Here is a 19,756-nt window from a genome sequence, read left to right on the forward strand (position 1 = left end):
CTGCAAGGCATAGGAAAAACCACAAGGCAAAAATAAGGCATTTTCATCCATTTTCATTATTTATTCCCTCTATCCATTCTTGCTGCCCCTTTCCTCCCCATATTCAAGGCTCTTTAGGACTCTTCAGAGGCTTTGGGGGGGGGCTGCTTGTCGCCTCTTCCTAGCTAGGTTCCCTTTGCATCCCTTGGGGGACTTTGTAGGCAAACCCCCCTCAGAGGGACAGGGCAGAGCTAGTAAAAGAGAGCTGGGCGATTAACAAGCCTCCCTCCCTTGCAGGCAATTCTACAGTGTCCTGCCGAGATAGTTTACCAGGAGATGATTCTTCAGCCGGAGAAGATGGTCCTGTGGAATAAAACCTTGTTAGCATGCCAGGTAAGTCTTGGCAAACTCAGCTGCTAATTACTTATCCCTAAATTTTAACTCCTGGCTTTAGTCACTCTCGATCTCTTCTAGTCTCTGATGAGGGGCAACACCAGGAACAAACGAAAACCTTTTGTATGTGCATCTCTCACTGCTGTGAATTGTTGTCTGTGTTGCCCACTTAGGGAGGAAGTTTTGGGCTAGGGTGGATTGTATATTGAGGTCCTTCCTTGATCTCTGCTGGACATGGCAACCTTTCAAGTTTTTCCTGTCCTACAGTTTCTGCATACTTCCTTGAGCTCCTCAGAAGCTGCTTGTGATGAAGCTGCCACTGAGTGCCTTGTTTCACCTTTCTGAGCGTGAACGGGGAAGCTTTTGCCGCTTGGGAGTTTGACACCATTTGCATGGCTGAGGGATGGGTTGCTACTTCTGCACTGTGTTGTGGGGTTTCATCCTGAAATGCCTGCGGGGGAGCAGGCACACAGGGCAAACCATTTCACATTTAGTTGAAACAGAACTGAGGCGTGGCAAAATGATTTAGAAGCGCAAACCATCTAATGGGATAAACCCAACCCTGTTTAAGGCTCTATGTGGCATTCTGCAAGGTGGTTCATGGTGCAGCTTTTAGATTTTGTTTTCTTGCAAGCATCAGTCCTTCTGTCTTAGTTGATGTCAAAGTCCTACACGGAGCCCTGCGCTCAACTGAACCAAATGATATCACAGTTTCCTCGCCATCTAACTGGGAATTGTTTTTGTGAAGGTGCTGAACATTTCCCATCAGGTCTCTGTCTTTCCCATAGGCAGTATTCCTGGAGAGAGAGAGAGGCTGTGTTTTCTTAGATAGATCTATGTCAGCAGAGGTAGAGGGAAGCATCTCGTTTTTCTTCTTTCTCGACAGATCTTGCAACGGATTGATGACAACACAACTGTATCCTACGATGTGGCAGCTGGTGCTGCTGCTGGCGTTGTGTCACCCAGGTGAGTCCTGGTTTGGCCTTGACCCTTGACAGTCCTTTCTTTTTAAAGGAGGGTGATGACCTCTTGTTTTGTGTTCCCAGGGACTTCATAAATGTGCGTCGGATTGAGAGGAGGAGAGACCGGTACATTTCATCAGGGATGGCAACAGTTCACAGCGCACGTCCCCCTACTTCCAAATATGTCAGGTATAAAGAGTCCTATGGGTGGTGCTTTGATCTATTTTACTACCTGTAGGTTTCCTCCGATGCACCAGCTTAAATCGTGCATAAGTCTTTGACTTTTAATTTCTGAAAAGTAAAAAGTTTCATGGACAATCCACCTGGATAAGACACAATGCAAATTACACCAGCACTTCCCAAAATGAAAATAAGACCTTGGATACTTCTAAAACTGGGTAGACTAGTATGTAATGTGAAATGAGACGACATGAAACTATATGGTAGTTTTATGCATAATTTAGGGAGACTCCTCAGATATTTAGAAATAAAAATTAAAAGGGGGGGGGGATTAACAACCTGGTTAACCAAGGACTGAATGTCTTCTAGAACCAACAGAATGCTAAGCTGGGTTGGGGAGAGGGGGAATTAGCCTGGCTGAACCTCTGATTGTTTAGTATCCTGGAGAGGTGGACATTAGGTTCAGAGGAATCTGCACCACAGGGCTAAAATATCCCCCTCCCTGTACTGTATGGGGAAGTTTTAGGAGGAAGCAAAGGGGAAAGGGCACCTTTTCCCTTTCTCCTTCTCCAGAACTAAACCTGAGCTCTTCAGTGCTAAATAGCACAGTAGGGGAAGGTTTCATGAAGATGGGGAAACAAGAAAGGTGTTTTGCATGTGACTGACAGTCAGTAACCCTTGATCCTTGGGGAAGTCGCGGGTGTTGAGGTGTCCACTCAAACCAGCTTTTCAACGAAATGGTTCCCAGCTGCTGTCTTGTGATGAGCAGAGCTCTTGCCGAAGCATCAAGGCCCCCTTTGTTGTTCTCAGAGCCTCTGCCTCAGGTGACCAGCCAGGGTGTCTTTGCTCACCAACATCATTTTTCTGACTAATAGCATTAAAAAGCCATTGGCCTTTAGCTCAGCGTCTGCGTAGCTGTTGGGGGAAATCTGTGAGAAGGGCAGCGTACATTCCCCAAATCGCATGCGCATGATGAAATACAACACACCTTGTCTCTTTGTCTTGATCAAGCTGATTGGATTTCTAGCATTTGAAATGCGTGGGAAGTGGTTGAAAATATGAGTTTTCTACTTCAGGTGTCCATACACTGAAATGGAACAGGCATGACACCTGTTGCACCCTGCTCTCCTCTTCCCAAACACCATTCCCTCTAAACTGCTGTTGCCTTTCTGGTTTCCACTTTGCTAGGCAAGACGTTCCAAGGGCTGGGTTTAATTTCCCTTGGATGGGGGTGCAGGGATGACTTAGGATTTCTTTTGTAAAACTTGCTTTCGGTGACAGCAAACACACTCCTCCAGCAAAACAGGAGCTTCCTCTTTTAAATGGGAACTGAGGCACTCCCATAGAAATGCAGAACATGCACAGATGCTCATGGCTTCTGAAGTTATTAATAATAATAATAAATAATAAAATTTTATTTATACCCCGCCCTCCCCGACCAGAGCCAGGCTCAGGGCGACTAACACCAATAAAATTACAATAAAACATAATGGGGGGGGGGGGACAAACAAACAAACAAACCAATTTATTAAAATACGGGTTAAAATATAATTTAAAATGCAGCCTCATTTTAATAGTAGCCCATAAATCAAAACAAAAAGGGGAGGGAAACATAAGAGTCAGACTGAGTCCAAACCAAAGGCCAGGCGGAACAGCTCTGTCTTGCAGGCCCTGCGGAAAGATGTTAAGTCCCGCAGGGCCCTAGTCTCTTGTGACACAGCATTCCACCAAGTCAGGGCCAGTACTGAAAAGGCCTTGGCCCTAGCTGAGACAAATCTAACCACCTTGCGGCTTGGGACCTCCAAAGTGTTACTTATGGAGCTTAAGTTCCTCCGCGGGGCATACCAGGAGAGGCGGTCCCGTAGGTACGAGGGTCCTAGGCCGCATTAATGGCCTGGCCTGGGCCCAAGTTATCTGTGAGAACTCATTCCTCTATGGCCCATGCCATAAAACCCCTGCTGCATGTATCAGCATCTTCAGAAAAGTGCTCAGGGAGGGGTTTTTTGTCTCATGGCGTCACATTTATGGAAGAGGAGACCTGCCAAGACCTTCTTTGTGGTGGGTTTCTTTGTAGGGGGCTGAAAAAATGTGTGGCTCTAAAACCGTATTGGGGGGGAGGGGAGGGGAATTCAGTTACTCATAAGAGGGGGGAAATTGGTATGTGCTTGATATTTTCATGATTTCAGAGTACACTGCTTTGGGCACAGGATTTTCTATATCAAGCCCAATTCTTCCATGGGCAGCCTTCCAAGGGTTGCATGATGGGGGATGGGGTGGGGCCACAGGCAAAAGTAGGTGGGGCAATGGGTATTCCTCTTGCATATATCCCACCAATGAAATAGGCCAGGTTTCTGCAAAACTCTTCCGTTCTCCAGCCAGACAGCGAGAGGCATGGTCGCAGTTCAAGGACACATTCCAATCAGGAAAGAACACTTCCGGGCCAAGCCAGGGGAGAGGGGGCATGGCTTAGGGAGTCTGGAAGGCCAGGTGGAGAGACACAGAGGGCCACATTCAGCTCCTGGGCATGTGGCTCCACACATCTGTTCTAGGTAATAAGCAGCTATTAAATTGCTTCTGCTGTGACAACTCTAACCCTCCCCGCCCCCTTGTTGTTGGTTTTTTCCAGAGCGGAAAATGGTCCAGGTGGTTTCGTTGCTCTGAAATGTCCCACTAATCCGAACCTCTGTACCTTGTTCTGGATACTCAATACAGACCTCAAGGTAAGGCGTGTCTTGTCCTTGAGTGTTTTCAGTTGAATGAGCCAGATTGTGACCATTTCTCTCCTGCTCTACCACTGTTGTGTTTTGCTTTTTAAATGGCTTGCTGTCACCTCCAAGGTCTCAAACCTTGGAAACTTCTGGGTCCTGATTAGACGTTTTTCATGTGAATCAAACGGCAATGTGGCCCAGATGCTGTAGTGCCATTAAAATCCATTCCTGCTCCCCTCTGATGAATGTTGTATGTGGTTGTACTGCTGAGGATCAAGATGTGTCTTGGAGAACGGTCCAAGTAAGAGGCGAGGGCTGCTCTCCCTCCAGAATGCAGAATCAGACCAATTGCATAGCTTTGCTAGGCAATGAGTGCCCTGTTTGGGGATATAACTTGGACCGATGAGATGAGAGAGAGGTACTGAACAGAGGAATATGCAAGAAAGAGGGAGATTTTAAGGAGATCTTACGCTGAACCACCCTGAGATCTATGGGTATAGGGGCAGTATACAAATTTAATAAATATAGTAATAGTGGTGGTGGTAGTAGTAATACTATCCTGTGGTGTTTATATACCTAACATAACAGTATTACCTGTAACAAAATGTTGCGGTGTGACTGACAACCCACCGACACAGTTAAGGATTATCGTGCTTGCCAGCTGCGATCAGAAATTGCTCAGTTCTGCGGTTCCTTTCTCTGTGGCATTCTCTTAATCCTATGGTTTAAGGGGAGGAGCCATAGCACCATTGTAGACCTCATGCTTTGCATGTGGAGAAACCCCAAGCTGAGCCACTGGCATCTCCAGGTAGATATAGGGAAAGCGCTCTCTTATGAAAACTAGGAGAGCTACTGCCCACCCTTGAGGTGGGTGGACCAAAGCATTGATTCCACATAAGGCAGCTTCCTATATTCCTACGTTCATTTCTACTGCCCCAGCTTAAAGAGAGCAGTGGCTGAGCACATGCTTAGCACTGGATGCCTCGGGTTCATTTAGTGGCATCTCCAAGCAAAGGGGATGTTGGGCAAAGACCTGAGAAATGCTGCCAGTTTGGGCCAGGCAGACCACTGCAGCTTCAGAACCTGTATCAGTGTTGAAGATGCTTTTCTGGCTTCATCCTTCGTCTCTTCCTGCAGGGCCGGCTTCCCCGCTACCTCATCAACCAAAGCTTGAGCGCCACCATGACGGAATTTGTTTTCCACCTGCGCAAACGTGTTATGGAGGTCATGGCGAGGTCTTAGGTTCTTGGAACTCCTTGCTCTGATGTTGCCTTTTGAGCGCGCTCAAACCCAACAAGGTCCAAAGAACTGGAGTATCTTTCTTCTTCTTCTTCTTCTTCTCCTCTCTTCCTGCCAGAGAACAAAGACAAAATCTCTCAGCTGACGTTCTGGATCAGGCTGAAGAGCCTCTCCTTGTGTCTTCAGGTTGTCAGCCAGGTAAAGGGCTGAAGGTGATGACCAAATGGCAAGAGGGAGGTCGAGACAAAGCAGGTGGTCCGTGCCCAAGCGAGTTGGTGAGAAGCACCAAGGTGGTTTCTTCAAGCCTTTCACCGATGATCAAAGTTAACATTGCTACTAGAACTTGAGCCATGTATGGATTCCGATGTGCCAAATTCCTTCATGATCATGCTTCCAGAATCTGCTAAGTGCTTACCTGTATAGCCCCCTTCCTTTCTCCCTGGGTGTAATCATGATTTGTGCGTCCATGAACTTATCCAGTTGCCTTCCATGGCGGAACAGAAGTGCACCATCAGATAACCTGCACACACAGTCGCACGGCTGAAGTGCAGCAGGTTAAGCCAGAAAGTGTCCCAGGCACTGCTACTGGTCGTCCACCTTTCGGCATAGCTGTGACGGCGTCACCAGGTTTTACTGCCCGAATGTTTGGATGAAATTTGCCTATTGTATGCTTGGTAATGGCCAGAGAGAACGAAATCTCCTGCCCCCTGTCAAGTACCTGGTCTTCAGCGGTGCACCAAAACTGACACCTTGGCTTGAAAGCATTGCTGTTCCCAGTTCCGTGTTGCTTTATTTTCCAGTTTCTCCTCCTACCCATGAGTAGCAAAGACTCTAAAATAAGCTTCCGTAGACTAAACTGACCCAGTGGTTGGTTGGTGGTTCCTGGGTTTGATTGTGGCCTCATCATTCTGGAGTAGGCTTCAAATGTTAGTAATGGAGGCCAAGATCTATAATCGGTTCTATTGACTTGTTAATATAGAGAGAGGCCAGAGCCCTTATCTGCCACTCCAGTGTGTGTGTGTGTGTGTGTGTGTGTGTGTGTGTGTGTGTGTAGTAGAGGAGCATCCTTGGAAACGTCCTGCCTGGTGCCTATCGGAGCTAAGCATTGAAAGCAGCCTGTTGTTTCATGAAGCATGAGCTGGGTTTGCCATAGAAGTGAGACTAGTATAGACCTATATCCAGGGCAGATGTTTATATTAACCTCCTTCCTTCGCACCCCAAAATCCTTAAGTTGCCTTCCTCTGCTCTCCTGCATTCACTGTTGATAACCAGTATTCTCCAGGTGAAAAACTACGTGGCTCATGAATCAATCTTCAGAGCCTTGAGTTCTGTGTCTCTCTCCCCACACCCCGCCTTGCTTGGGTGTAGAAAGCTGGAGATGTGGTGGACATAACATCTACAGGCCTTTTGGTCTGACATTGACTGAATTTGCCTTGAGTGGAATCGACATTTCTAATCCCTTCAGAGGATCAGTTTCATGACACAGGAGGGTGGGGCAGAAGTGAAATGCCTTTGCTTCAACATAATAAGTGCAATAATCCTGGCACAGAGCTAACACGCAACTTACCAGAAGTGTCCAAAGTTCTTGGCCTCAAATGTCAACTGTTGTCCAAAGCCATTTGGGTTAAACCGCACTGACTCCTGTGATTCTCCACTTCAGCGGGACAACTTTCAGCAGAAGTAGTATGGGGGATTGCACAGAGATTGCAGCCTTAAGGTAGATATTTTGTGTTCTCTCCCATCCCACTGCAATCTGGCTTGTATGTGTGGGAGATGACTTCTCAAGCAATTCCTGCACTTTTAAAGGCTCTTGAATCAGAATTAGTCTTGTAGCGAGAGTCACGCATGGCTGCTTGCTCGCTCAGTGCATTTTAAGACCCCAAGGCAGGACTTGAGGTCAAAAGGTTGAAATGAAAGCAAATAAATATATTCTGCACTGGATTTATTGGGGGAGTAAACTGCACACCTGGCTTACACAACAACAGGGCAACTAGCATGTGTGCCAGACCTGTTCTTGCAGGCGTATTTTCAGCAGTTGAGCCCCCCCCCCATACTTTTGTATACTGGTTTCTCCCCTTTGCCTTGCCTCTGTTTGTGTGTTTTGTGCAGTGGGTGGAACTTGTAGGAAGTCCTGTCCCCTCCATCTGATACCTTTGTCGGAATAGGGAGGCTTGTAAGAAGCTTTTCCTATTGCGGGGTGGGATGAGTTTCCAGACACCACGATAGGCTTCCAGGGATGAAAAAGAGGCTCGCCATCCAGGGAAGTTGTCCGAAGTGACTTGCTTTACAATATTTCTGCATTTTTTGCCAGCATCGGAGATTTGCCCGAGTTCCCGTTTCTAAGAATCGGCTATTAATCTTATTAAAGCGCCTTGGGTTGTTCGTAAGCATTTCAAATGGACTGTGAAAAGGGAGGCTTACAGACTTCGTGACTCTAATGCACAGAAACTTTTCTTTTATGTGTGCATGGGGAGTGGACCTGCACACCTCATTTAAAAAGCCACTTGAATAACACATATGCCTTTTGCATTGATTCTTTGTTACTTGATCTAATAAAATCTAGTGACAACTTTCCTCTGGCTCAATGTGTCTTTCTGCCTAGCATGGGATATCCCTTCACTTTCAAATCTCCATCACTGAAGAACGGAGCTAATCTACCAACTTGAACATCCCACACTGAGGATATGACTCTTACCTTAATTGCTGAGCCCTGTGTTCCAGACTAGCTCCTGCTCCTCCTCTCTTTTAACTTATGTGAGCTGCTTTGGGAGACAGTAATTATCTGGAAAGCGGAATAAAACAATTACACAGTTTACTGGCGTTTTGGCAGCATGATCACAACCCTGCTTTCCCAGGGGCAAATCTCCGTGTGTTCAGTGGGATTTCCTCCCCAGATCATTTGCCTGGGAATTTCAGAGTGTTCTGTTGCTTTTGCCCTAGGAGCAATCCTGGGAAGCAGATTTACTATTGTTCAGCATTTTACAGATGGAAAATTCTAATATAGAGAGTCTGATCTGATAACACCAGTTAGCAACTTACATTTAGAAACTGCTCACGGGTGCAGTCTACTTGCACAGCTAGTGTGCCGCCCAAGTGGTGAACTTCTGCAGGGTTGCAGCTTTGAAGATCTACTGTCCACATGAGTAGATTACTCCTGTGAGCATATATATATTTTTAGCACAAGATAGGATGTTGGCCTTCCAGTGGAAACAAATCCATGCACGACCCAAAATGTCACAAAATGAGTTTTATAGTAGAAGTGGGGACATAAAATTAAATGGAAGAGGCTAAGAATTGCAAATGGGTATGTGGTTATTCTATTAATCCTGGGCAGAGTAAGGCTGATCTAAACAGCCATGACTTCCTCCAAAGACTTCTTGAAACAGAGAGTCGTTGGTGGGCCCCTATTCCTGTCCCAGAGCTACAGTTCCCAGAGGTCCCTGCCACTATGGATCGATTGCAGGTTAATCCACTTTGGCAGTTGGGAAGCCATGACTGTTTTTAAACTGTTATCATAGTACTTTAAGGTGGAATGTGGCATAGTCTAACTCCCAAGGCTGGCCCAAGACATGTTGCTACCTCTGGCAATGGGCAAAATAGCCCATACACATGCTCTTTCCACCTCTAGTAGCTAACTGAGCTGGCCACTGAATCCTAGGTAAAAAAGAAAGGTAAAGGATTCCTGGACAGTTAAGTCCAGTCAAAGGCGACTATGGAGTTGTGGCGCTCATCTCACTTTCAGGCCAAGGGAGCCGGCGTTTTTCCACAGACAGCTTTCTGGGTCATGTGGCCAGCATAACCACTTCTGGCACAATGGAACACCATGATGGAAACCAGAGCGCATGGAAACACTGTTTACCTTCCTGCCACAGTAGTACCTATTTATCTACTTGCACTGGCGTGCTTTCGAACGGCTAGGTTGGCAGGAGCTGGGACAGAGCAATGTGCTCATTCCATTGCGGGGATTCAAACTGCTGACCTTCCAATCGGCAAGCTCAGGAGGCTCAAGTGGTTTAGACCACAGCGCCACCCATGTCCACTGAATCCTACTTCAGTACTAACAACAGGGCAAAGCAAAGACCCTAAGTCAGTCATAAAGGGGGAGGGCAAGATGCACAACACACAACTCTCTTCTCCAACAGAAGGAATGGTTGGGGAGCTCAGGAAGAAGAGCTATGGGGCACCACTGCCTCCTCCCATAAGCCGCCAGAAGCAGTCGCCTCACTCTGCCTAATGACAGGACCAGCCCTGCTAGGTTCAAACAACATACTTGGCAATTAATAAGCTCTTTGGATGCAAGCCACTGTCTTGCCCACTGTAACCAAACTTGCAAAGTAGCTGAGAGGATAAACTGAGATGGCTGTATTTATGCTACCCTGAGCTGCTTGGAGGAAGGGCTGGTTGCAAAAGGAATAGATGGCGGGATTTCTCCCAGTGGATAACACAGCAAGGCCTGGCTTCTGTTCTGCCTTTCCATGCCGCTGCTCCTTTGACTTCATGTGGCTCCACTGTGCCTCGCAACTCATCCAATCCTGCAGTCTCGCTTCTTGAAGATACGAAAAACAAACCTACTTTTCATTCCATATAAACATGGAGGCAACATACAATACACTATTTCATACTCTGCAGTTTGTTTTAAAGGCCTTAAGCTATGGCGGAAGGGGGAGAATCTCACATGATCACTGCTTATGATGTGCAGATGATATTTAAAGAGAATCCATAGAACTCCTTTGCCTTCCCACCCCCCAAGCAGAGTTCCTTTACTACTTGGACTTACTGTCTGCCCCATCCATTTTCTCTCCATCTTCTGTTTTAACTTTGGTTTTTAACGCGTTTCAAGATGCTGGTCTCGAGGCTGTCTTAGCATTTACAACACATTGCAAGAGAGAGAGAGAGAGATGAACTTCTGGTACAAAGTTTGCAGCTGCTGTTGCCATATAGAAGATGAACTGGAGAAGAATCCATTGGTGGTTGGGTATGTGTTACAAATCAGCTTTTTCATTTAGCAAGCCCCGAGCTTCTGCCAAATTTATAATAAGCAATGGCAGACAACGGCATAAATTAAGGTAAGTGTGTTCTGCTTTCAAAGTGATGCTGTACGGAAGCTGGCAGTTCTGGAATCCATCCCTCAGGAAGTGGGAAGTACAGAATATTGCTGTTTAGGGCCCCAGTTGGCCAGACAACCCCACCCTTTCCCAGGATATTCCATTTCATCCCCACTCCCAACAACCAGATGACATTTCCTTCCTCCATTAGAGTTCTGTGTCTAAATATTTCAGTTCTACTTTTGCAAATCTTAGCATTCCCCCAAGCCTGCTGAAAACCTCCTCCTCCTGCCATGGTGTTTTGGTTATGTAACTTAGAGGATGCGTAATGAAAGGATTCCGCCTTTCTTGCTTTCACAGTTTAGCTACTGTTTCAATGTACAGTGCTTTGTTTGAGTCACAATCTTTGTGTGTGCCTTCACAAAAGCCCTCTTGAATTATATGCACACTTTAATTCTAGGGCTGCAACGTTAAATGCTTCTATTAATTAGCTTTCAATTAATTGGTCTACTTTAACTGAGGGTGACTTTTTAGTCTGAAAAATTATTGTGAATAAATGTACATAAAGGTAAAGGGACCCCTGACCGTTAGGTCCAGTCGTGGCCGACTCTGGGGTTGCGGCGTTCATCTTGCTTTATTGGCCGAGGGAGCCGGCGTACAGCTTCCAGGTCATGTGGCCAGCATGACTAAGCCGCTTCTGGCAAACCAGACCAGCGCACGGAAAAGCCGTTTACCTTCCCACCAGAGCGGTACCTATTTATCTACTTGCACTTGACATGACCTTCTGATCGGCAAGTCCTAGGCTCTGTGTAGCAAGGCTCAAATCCAAGGTTTCCAATCCTAACCTGGTATTTACCAGGCTAAAGAGATGCATTGCTCTCGCTGCAATGGTAAACCTGTGCCCAGGCTGTACTGCTTTGGACTGAAGTTGCAGGAATCACAACATGAAAGAAATGTTGTTTCTGTGCATGAAAACAATTAGCTTGTCAGGGAGAAAACTATGCCTCTCCCTCAATATGCTAACTGTCTCTGTGCAGGGACTGTTTTTGTACAGAGAACAGACCGTCTGAGTGACCCATTATTCAGGGACGATCTCGGATTTACAGAAGCTGTCATGGTTTCTGATTTGATCCTGGAATGTCCCGCTTTTCCATAGAACGTCCCTATTTTCATTGGAGAAATGCTGGAGAGTATGGAATAGAATGTTCCTGGGGCTTTTTTTCAGCTGGAACTTGCCAGCACCTCTCAGGTGGGTGTCACTGCATTCTAAGAGAACGAGAGGAGGTGTTCATGGTGAGTTCCAGTACTTCTTTTCCTAGAAAAATAGAACTGGACTTTCCTATTTTCGTTGGAGAAATGGAGGAGGTTATGTGAGAAGCATTTGCCCATATGAGCTCCCACTTTCAATCCAAAGTGATAAAGCCCAGATACCAGATACAGTACCTAGGAAGCTGCCTTCTATTGATCCAGACCATTGGTCCATGTAGCAGAGTATGGTTGACAATGACCAGCAAAGGTTCTCCAGGGTTTCAGACAGGGGACAATCACAGATGTCAGAGATTGAGCATGTGCTCTACCACTGAGTGAGAACTTGGTGAGAAGTAGACCTAGGAGTCCTGTCTCAGTTTGAAGAGCAGCCATTGTGATGCTGTTTGTTTGTTTATTTGTTTGTTTGTTTGTTTGTAACCTTTCTGTTGCAGTGACACACTTCAGTATTTCAACAAGTTGCAGAAACGACGGGAATTAGAGGCTGTCAACCTGTGGAATGAACCAGTGGACAAGACTCACGTGGAACGGGATGATGATCATAAACTCCACATGTTGCTGGAGAAAAGGTCAAAAACGCACCGGGGATCAGAGGTATGTTGTTGTCCTTGCGCACGGAATATTTTTGTTTGGGGGAGAATTTAATTGCAAGACATTTGCCCACGTACAGTCGGATATGGTTGGTTCATCTGGAGGGATAAGTGCCAGACAAGGATGTCCACAGACAAGAATTATTGTGTATGTGTGCCCACAAATACAGTGATGCATTGATGTAAGCATTAAAATAATATAAACTGGTTTCTAGGTTCTGTCGCACCCTAGTGTGACCCACAAATAAAAACCAGCATAGGGCTATGCAGGTGGGGTTGGCTAATTGCTTCCATTGAGTTATATTGGGCCAAAATAAACTTCTTGGAGGAATCCAACCCTTTCCTGACAAAAATAGCATCGGAAAGAGCAGTGATGTACCCCTTAATTGTCTGCCACATTCTGCTGTTTGCATCCATGGATGGGAGCCAGAAAAGTGATGCAACGTAGACGCAATCTGCATGAGTGGCATGACCTTTAGGAATAGGGGCCTCAGTGGGGTGCAGTGTGTTAATGCACACGTAGTTGCACACACAAAGCAGCCCTTTAGAGATCCCTGTAATATATAGGCCTTTCTCCACACATACTTTACATGACGGTGGGCATTTTGCTGAAAAACATAGCTTAGTGGTTCATTCTTTTTGATGGTCTCCTTTATCCTGACAAAGGAATACCGACGCTTGAGCTTTGACATCATCGCTCACCGGCAGATCCGTCGGAAGATGAAGGACCGATGGAAGCAAATCCTAGAAGTCTTGGGTATGGTGTCCTTGGGGGATTTCCACCACAGACCAAACTGGAGAGTGTTAGGAGAGCTATTACTCACTTTCATTTCTCTCAAGTTTGGTTTTAGTGTTCCATGACTAAAAACTACTAGAGTCTTCTCCCTGTTGACTTTGGAGGGGTGAAGACTATTATTTACCTATCCTTGGCCACTGTGAGAGCCGGATACCGGATTCTGTTCCTATCCAACAGGGCTGCTCTTGTTATTATTTATTGAGTTGGTTTTTGGAGGGGATATGGGCATAAATGATCTCTTCCCAATGTAGGGTTCAAGGCTGAAGCAGATGGGCTCCTCACTGTCACGTCCAGCACCTCGTATGAATCCCTTCGCAATCCTCAAGAGGCCCGCAGGATCCACACTGCCCTGGCCGAGCAGACAACCATTTTTGGCTGGCATCGTGGTGGTCCACCCGAGAGATACCTCTTTGTCATTGTAAGTAGAGGAAGGATTCGGTAGAAACTTCTGTTGGGGCATGTGCTTGTCTGTCCAGTACATCACTGCAGGGACAGAAGCTGTGGGCCTAACCTACAGTGGCATAGAATCTACCATGGAGGTAGAAGCAACAAGCAAGCTCCTCCAGGTAGCCTGATTGTGGTTTTCAAATACAGTGGTACCTCAGGTTAAGTATTTAATTCGTTCCAGAGGTCTGTTCTTAACCTGAAACTATTCTTAACCTGAAGCACCACTTTAGCTAATGGGGCCTCCTGCCGCTAGAGCCCGATTTCTGTTCTTATCCTGAAGCAAAGTTCTTAACCTGAAGCACTATTTCTGGGTTAGCAGAGTGTGTAACCTGAAGCATATGTAACCTGAAGCGTATGTAACCTGAGGTACCACTGTAACTGCTTCCAGTGTCATGAAGCCTCTGTGAGTTGACTCCTTCTAATGTGCTGATTGGCCTTACGAATCCTTTAATATCTTGCCACCCTCTCCCAATATTTTTCTCTTTGTCCTCCAAATTAAGGGTGACATTTCCCCTCCTCCTAGTGTTGGGAGTGTGATGCCAAGTTTTCTGTTCAACATAGAGGGTGATGCCTTTAGGACAAAGCAATCCTTTTGAAATTCTCCCCCTTCTGCAGGTAGCCTTGTTAATGGCAAAAAATACGTGGCGTTTGCTTGGTTAGTCAGTTCTCTCGATTTGAGGTAGAAAGATCTCAGTTTAATCTTCTCCTTTGTCTGCAACAGGACTTTGGTTGATTTCATTGGCATACTATGCCCTTTTAAAATGTGGGGTTTTGGGGGGGGTTATTAGGTTGTTTTAATTTTGATTATATATTTTGTGGTTTTATATTTTGATTTTGTTTTATGAACCACCCTGAAACCTCTGGGTATAGGGCGGTATATTAATGATGATGATGATGGGAAGAAGAATGCTTTGTTCTTTATCTGCAATAATTAAATAATTAAATAAAGGGTGTGCCAGCTCCTGTTTTCTTCTTCTTCTTCTTCTTCTTCTTCTTCTTCTTCTTCTTCTTCTTCTTCTTCTGCCAAATAGTTTATTGGGAACTATTTTCTACAACAAAGGGTGGGTGTCTCCTAGGCTAGAAAACAGTCAGAGCAGAACAACAATAAATCACTTTATCTCCGTTTCCCCCTTTTGAATGCTTTTAGACTCAGACTTCCTTTAATAAATCTAATTTACATTTTATTACCAGATACTTGTATCTTTGTAGTTAATTACATACTCCAACCCTACCCATTCAGTATTAGGCCTGTGCTACTAAGAACCTGAGAATCCTCCTCGTGACAGACGCTTCTTGAAGTACTTTGGCCCCTGCCCCAAACAGGGACCATTTCTTCAGTTTGTTTTATATGTGTTTTATATGTCTTTTAAAAGCGGGGTAGAGGCAGCTGGCAAAAATTAGTTTTTTGTTTGCTTAAAGATTTGGGGGATCCCTGACCCCTCTGGTGACCCAAGGATTCCAATTCTCCCTCCTTCCATTATTTTACCTCACAATTACTGTGAGGTGACATGTAATTGAATCCGATATTTACTCCTGGCTTGGTGTGGGCATCATTTTTAAATTTTCTACTTCAGGTGTCTTAGGCCAGCTCTATTGTGGGGTCTCAATGTACCCAACACTATCACCTTTTTTCTTTATTTTTGTCACCTTTCCTCCCCTAGGACAGGCTGCTTCTCCTTGATGTGGGAGATGAATTCCTGTCAGCGGCTCGGCACTTCTACCCCGTGGAGGACGAAGAGGACGATGGCTCTTCCAGCGATGGAGGACCTACAACACCTGGTCCTGTCTTGGTCACAATGAGCAACGAAGCTCAGGAAGAGATGGAGGAGGGCGTAGACGGGGAATAAGCCAAGGAGAAGACGGAAGTGAGGCAGACACTGAAGAAAGTGCGAAGAGGCGGATGCAACTCAACCTATGGATGGAAGAACGAATGTATTCAGAGTAGACTACTGAACCACAAACCTGTTGGAGACTCCCTTTGACACAAAGAACTTGCGCCCCCATTTCCTGTTCATGCTTTGCCCTCTTTCTTCTGTATTAATGTCATGAGTTAACAAATAGCATTGTTTCTCACGACGCTCAGTCTGTAGTTTTCTATAAAACAGGAGGTGAACATTTGGAAGGAAAACATAAACCAAAACGTAGAACTGAAATGTTCTCCATAGCCAAAAATGTGGGGCTTTCCCACACACTGCCTTGATACTTTTACTTTAGGCTTTGCCACTCAAAACTCATAACAACAACAACAACAACAACAACAATACCCTGCCCATCTGGCTGGGTTCCCCAGCCACTCTAGGTGGCTCCCAACAGAATATTAAAAACACAATAAAATATCAGACATTCTCAGGGTGATGAATAATAATATCTCCATATTTTTCCAGGGCGTTTTCTCTTGCCTATGGCAGGGCCAGAGGCTGAGATAATAGAAAGATATCTTTGAGACTCTTTCTTCCCTTTATGAGATGAACTTTAGTTAGCTAGGAGGCTTTTCATGGAGTATAATAAATTATGTATATGACATAGAGGACTTGCAAACTCGTTTTAGCTGAATTCACTTCAGATTCCTTTAGCGCTGAGTGTGCACAATTCTGGTCATAAGGCTGAGGGTGTGGAAAGGCTCCTTCTGCAGTTGTGCTACACAAGCACCAGAATGTGGAATTTCAGCCTACAACGGAGCACATTGAGAATGTAGACTTGCCATCCACATGTTTGCTTTAAAAAAATAATTTATAGGCCTTAGTGTGGTTTAAAAGGGGGCGGGCTGTTGTTCGCACTGTGATGCACTGTACAAACTATCCCAACCCACCCACCAATTATTAGCAGACAGGAGAAGCCGGATATATTCAGCAAAATATGCCAAAAAAGGCCAATTAGCTTAATTTGCATGATTTGTACAGCTCACGGGTTTGGGTGTTTGACACAGAAATTGAGTTACCCTGATGCTCTGTGTTTTTGGGACTGAGGCTGTTGAGTTTTTTTTAGTTTTGCCCAAAGTTGTTCAACTATTTTTCCCTCCCAAAAATCTCCCCCCTTCCCGAGAGGGAATTTAAAAGCTATTTTTAAGGGAAATCACTAAAATCTAGACTTCCGACATGGGTTGCCATACATCCGGATTTTCCCAGATATTGAACTGATTTCCACTTGGAAACAGTTTCCGACTGCTGTATTCCAACTATGTTGGGAAATTCTGGATGTATGGCAACCCTACCCTGTGTGAGAGAGGAGGGCAGGACAGGAGGTTGTTAGAAGTGGGTTTAATGTACACAGCATAGGCATAAAAATGGGGGGGGGGAGTTACCCCCCTCTGGATGAAGCATAAGCCCGAGGTTCCCAGCTTTCACTTTGAAAAGCGAGTACAGTGGTACCTCGGGTTACAAACACTTTGGGTTACAGACTCCGCTAACCCAGAAGTAGTACCTCATGTTAAGAACTTTACCTCAGGATGAGAACAGAAATTGTGTGGCGGCCACGGGAGGCCCCATTAGCCAAAGTGGTACCTCAGGTTAAGAGAATGGACCTCCAGAACGAATTAAGTTCGTAACCAGAGGTACCACTGTACATGTTTAGCAGTTGTAGAACCAGAGATGCAAGGCAAAAGGTGTGAGCAGGTATCCCTCTCTTTTGTTTTGAGAGAAGCTTGCCTGTTCCCACCTTTCATTTATGTATGTTTGCTCATATATCCAGGATTTGTCCGTCAGAAATAACATCCGGGTGGAATTTCCAAAAATCGGGGGAAATCATGGCAACCCATGTTGGAAGTGTGGATATTATTTTTATTTCTGGAAGTGTTGATTTTGATTTTCCTTAAAAATAGCTCAAAAGCTTCAATTTTCTTTTCTTTTATTGAGATTTTGCAAAAAAGAAAGCTTAACTTAGACAAGTTTGGATTTTCACTTTTTGAAATATGGCAACCTCATGAGAAGAGAAGATTCCCTGGGAAGCTGGGAAAGATTGAGGGCACAAGGAGAAGGGGATGACAGAGGACGAGTTGGTTGGGCAGTGTTATAGAAGCTAGTAACGTGAGTTTGACCAAACTGCGGGAGGCAGTGGATGACAGGAGTGCCTGGCGTGCTCTGGTCCATGGGGTCACGAAGAGTCGGACACGACTAAACAACAACAACAGCCCTAGAGTATTTGCTTTCTCTACTGCACCTGCAAAAAAAATAATCCTGTGTATGTCCATGGCAAACTACATACATAAATGTTGCCCATTGGCCATCCCTGCCTATAAAATGTTGGTTTTCCCCCCTGTCCTTTCTACAAGAAGGGTTGTTTTCTCTCCTCCTCCTTTTCCCTGTCCGTTTTTGTGTGTGCTTCCAGGCCACCTGTTCTCCTTTCATCACCCTCTTCTCTCCAATCTCTCTGTGTACAACCTGTCCCTGATATACAAGCCGCCCGGAGCCTGGTGACAGGGATTGCTGCTGTCCCTGCCGCTAATCCCCCTGGCTCCTGTTTCTAAATAGCAGAGTCTCCGTTTGCGGGAAACAAAAGGCCCAGCTGGGGAAATTTCTCCCTTTCTTCTCCTTCCCCACAATATCCCAAGCATGCGATGGACACAGGGCGGCCTTTTCCTGGAGTCTGGATCGCAGGTTTCAAGCATCCAGCCTACAGGTTGGCAAGAAATGTTGGAAACCGCTCTCCTTGTCCCTCTTGGCAGAGACATGCAAACGCATATACCTCTTCCTGTCCCTATCCTTTCTGACAGCTGAGAACTGCTAGGTAATTAATGAGTCTTCTTCCCCCCCACCCAAACCTCCAGCTCATTTAACAACTTTCCTTGTGATGATGTTGTTCTTCCTTGTCAAGGTTTCTGTGGTTTTACACCTTTCACAGGAATCTCAGGCCTATGCGAAGGGATACTCCTGCTTGTGTGTACAGATGCCCACGTTAACTGTTGCACCCTGGTTTTGAATTGAAGAGGTTGAAAACAGAATCACTGAACTGTCAAGTTGCAAGGGGTACCACAAGGGTCATCTAGTCCAGCCCCCTGCAAAAGCAGAAATCTTTCTGCCAACATGGGGCTCAAACCCACCACTCTGAGCTTAAGAATCTCATCCTCTACCAACTGAGCTATCCAGGGTCAAGTCACATAATACCTTTACATCGGGTTAAGTACTTAATTCGTTCCGGAGGTCCGTACTTAACCTGAAACTGTTCTTAACCTGAAGCACCACTTTAGCTAATGGGGCCTCCTGCTGCTGCCGCGCCGCCAGAGCACGATTTCTGTTCTCAACCTGAAGCAAAGTTCTTAACCTGAAGCACTATTTCTGGGTTAGCGGAGTATGTAACCTGAAGCGTATGTAACCCGAGGTACCACTGTATATGAATACATTGGTACAGCCACTTTTGGAATATCGTCTACCCATATCATAGAGCTAGACAGTATGCTTTTTTAAAAGAACATAACCCAACTGTGTGTAGGCTGAGCCTAGTCCATGCCAGGGAATCGTTAGCCCGCGTCCCCAGATCCAGAGAGAGAGCAAAAGAAAGCACCAGGAAAGATTCTTCTTTGGAGGAAAGCAGTTTATTATCTGTGCACACAGAGACAGCCAGCAGAATAGATTCTGAAAAATCTGGCTGCCCAGAAATACGCCTCTGCAGAGTTTCTTATACCTTGAGAAAGCTCCCTCCTTCCTCCCCCAAACGCCCCTCAGAAACTTCCCCAATCAGCTGGAAAGTTTTCAACTTATTTCTCTATATGGAATGGCATGCCTATTATTGCTAGCCTTCTAAGCAGCCCCCTCGCTGGCCAAGCGTCCTGCATCCCCTCCTCCCGTCTCCTATCTTGCATTCCTAAAAATAAGCGAGGGGCCCTCTCTTGCAGGTCTGGCTATCTCTTGCTAGCTGCTAGCTGACCTTGCATTCCTAAAATGAGAAAGCGAGGGGCCCTCTTTTGCAGAAATCAAATTAGCTCAGAAATTTACTTAGATCCAAGGTACAGGGAATATAGAAAATCCTTCTTAGGTACAAGGTATAGAGAGCATATAGAAAGCAACCCTTCCCTCTCTCTTCATGTGTAATGTTCAACTAAACCTGCAATCCAACACATCCACCTCAGAGTAAGTCTCATTGGCCTCAGAGGGACTTACTTCTGAGCAGATTTGCATAGGATCACACTGTAAAATGACAGTATCTTAGAGCATCCTGT

At 45.6% G+C, this 19,756-nt stretch overlaps 2 protein-coding genes across 2 annotated transcripts in view; both read left to right on the forward strand.

Annotated features, from left to right (window-relative positions):
• Positions 1 to 8,034, forward strand: part of STARD3 (StAR related lipid transfer domain containing 3) — a 28,795-nt gene extending 20,761 nt beyond the window's left edge. Inside the window, exons 11-15 of the mRNA XM_028702329.2 lie at positions 277 to 372; positions 1,259 to 1,338; positions 1,419 to 1,523; positions 4,141 to 4,234; positions 5,360 to 8,034. Of these exons, the coding sequence (XP_028558162.2) occupies positions 277 to 372; positions 1,259 to 1,338; positions 1,419 to 1,523; positions 4,141 to 4,234; positions 5,360 to 5,464 (480 nt within the window). The 3' untranslated portion in view covers positions 5,465 to 8,034. The remainder of the gene's footprint in view (positions 1 to 276; positions 373 to 1,258; positions 1,339 to 1,418; positions 1,524 to 4,140; positions 4,235 to 5,359) is intronic.
• Positions 8,035 to 8,140: 106 nt separating this feature from the next.
• Positions 8,141 to 16,260, forward strand: LOC114582084 (melanoregulin-like). The gene is made up of 5 exons (XM_028702862.2): positions 8,141 to 10,436; positions 12,207 to 12,366; positions 13,029 to 13,119; positions 13,410 to 13,576; positions 15,267 to 16,260. The coding sequence occupies exons 1-5, from the start codon at positions 10,360 to 10,362 to the stop codon at positions 15,450 to 15,452; spliced, it is 681 nt and encodes a 226-aa protein (XP_028558695.2). The 5' UTR covers positions 8,141 to 10,359; the 3' UTR covers positions 15,453 to 16,260.
• Positions 16,261 to 19,756: the final 3,496 nt, after the last annotated feature.

The sequence above is a fragment of the Podarcis muralis genome, chromosome 13 (genome assembly GCF_964188315.1).
Source record: "Podarcis muralis chromosome 13, rPodMur119.hap1.1, whole genome shotgun sequence".
Lineage (NCBI taxonomy): Eukaryota > Metazoa > Chordata > Lepidosauria > Squamata > Lacertidae > Podarcis > Podarcis muralis.

What these genes read in the sequence shown, in the direction of transcription:
- LOC114582084 (XM_028702862.2), top strand. Translation starts at nt 10,360, where the DNA reads ATGAACTTCTGGTACAAAGTTTGCAGCTGCTGTTGCCATATAGAAGAT. An exon ending in AAGAATCCATTGGTGGTTGG is followed by an intron (nt 10,437 to 12,206) that starts GTATGTGTTACA and finishes TTTCTGTTGCAG; the next exon opens with TGACACACTTCAGTATTTCA. An exon ending in GCAAATCCTAGAAGTCTTGG is followed by an intron (nt 13,120 to 13,409) that starts GTATGGTGTCCT and finishes TTCCCAATGTAG; the next exon opens with GGTTCAAGGCTGAAGCAGAT.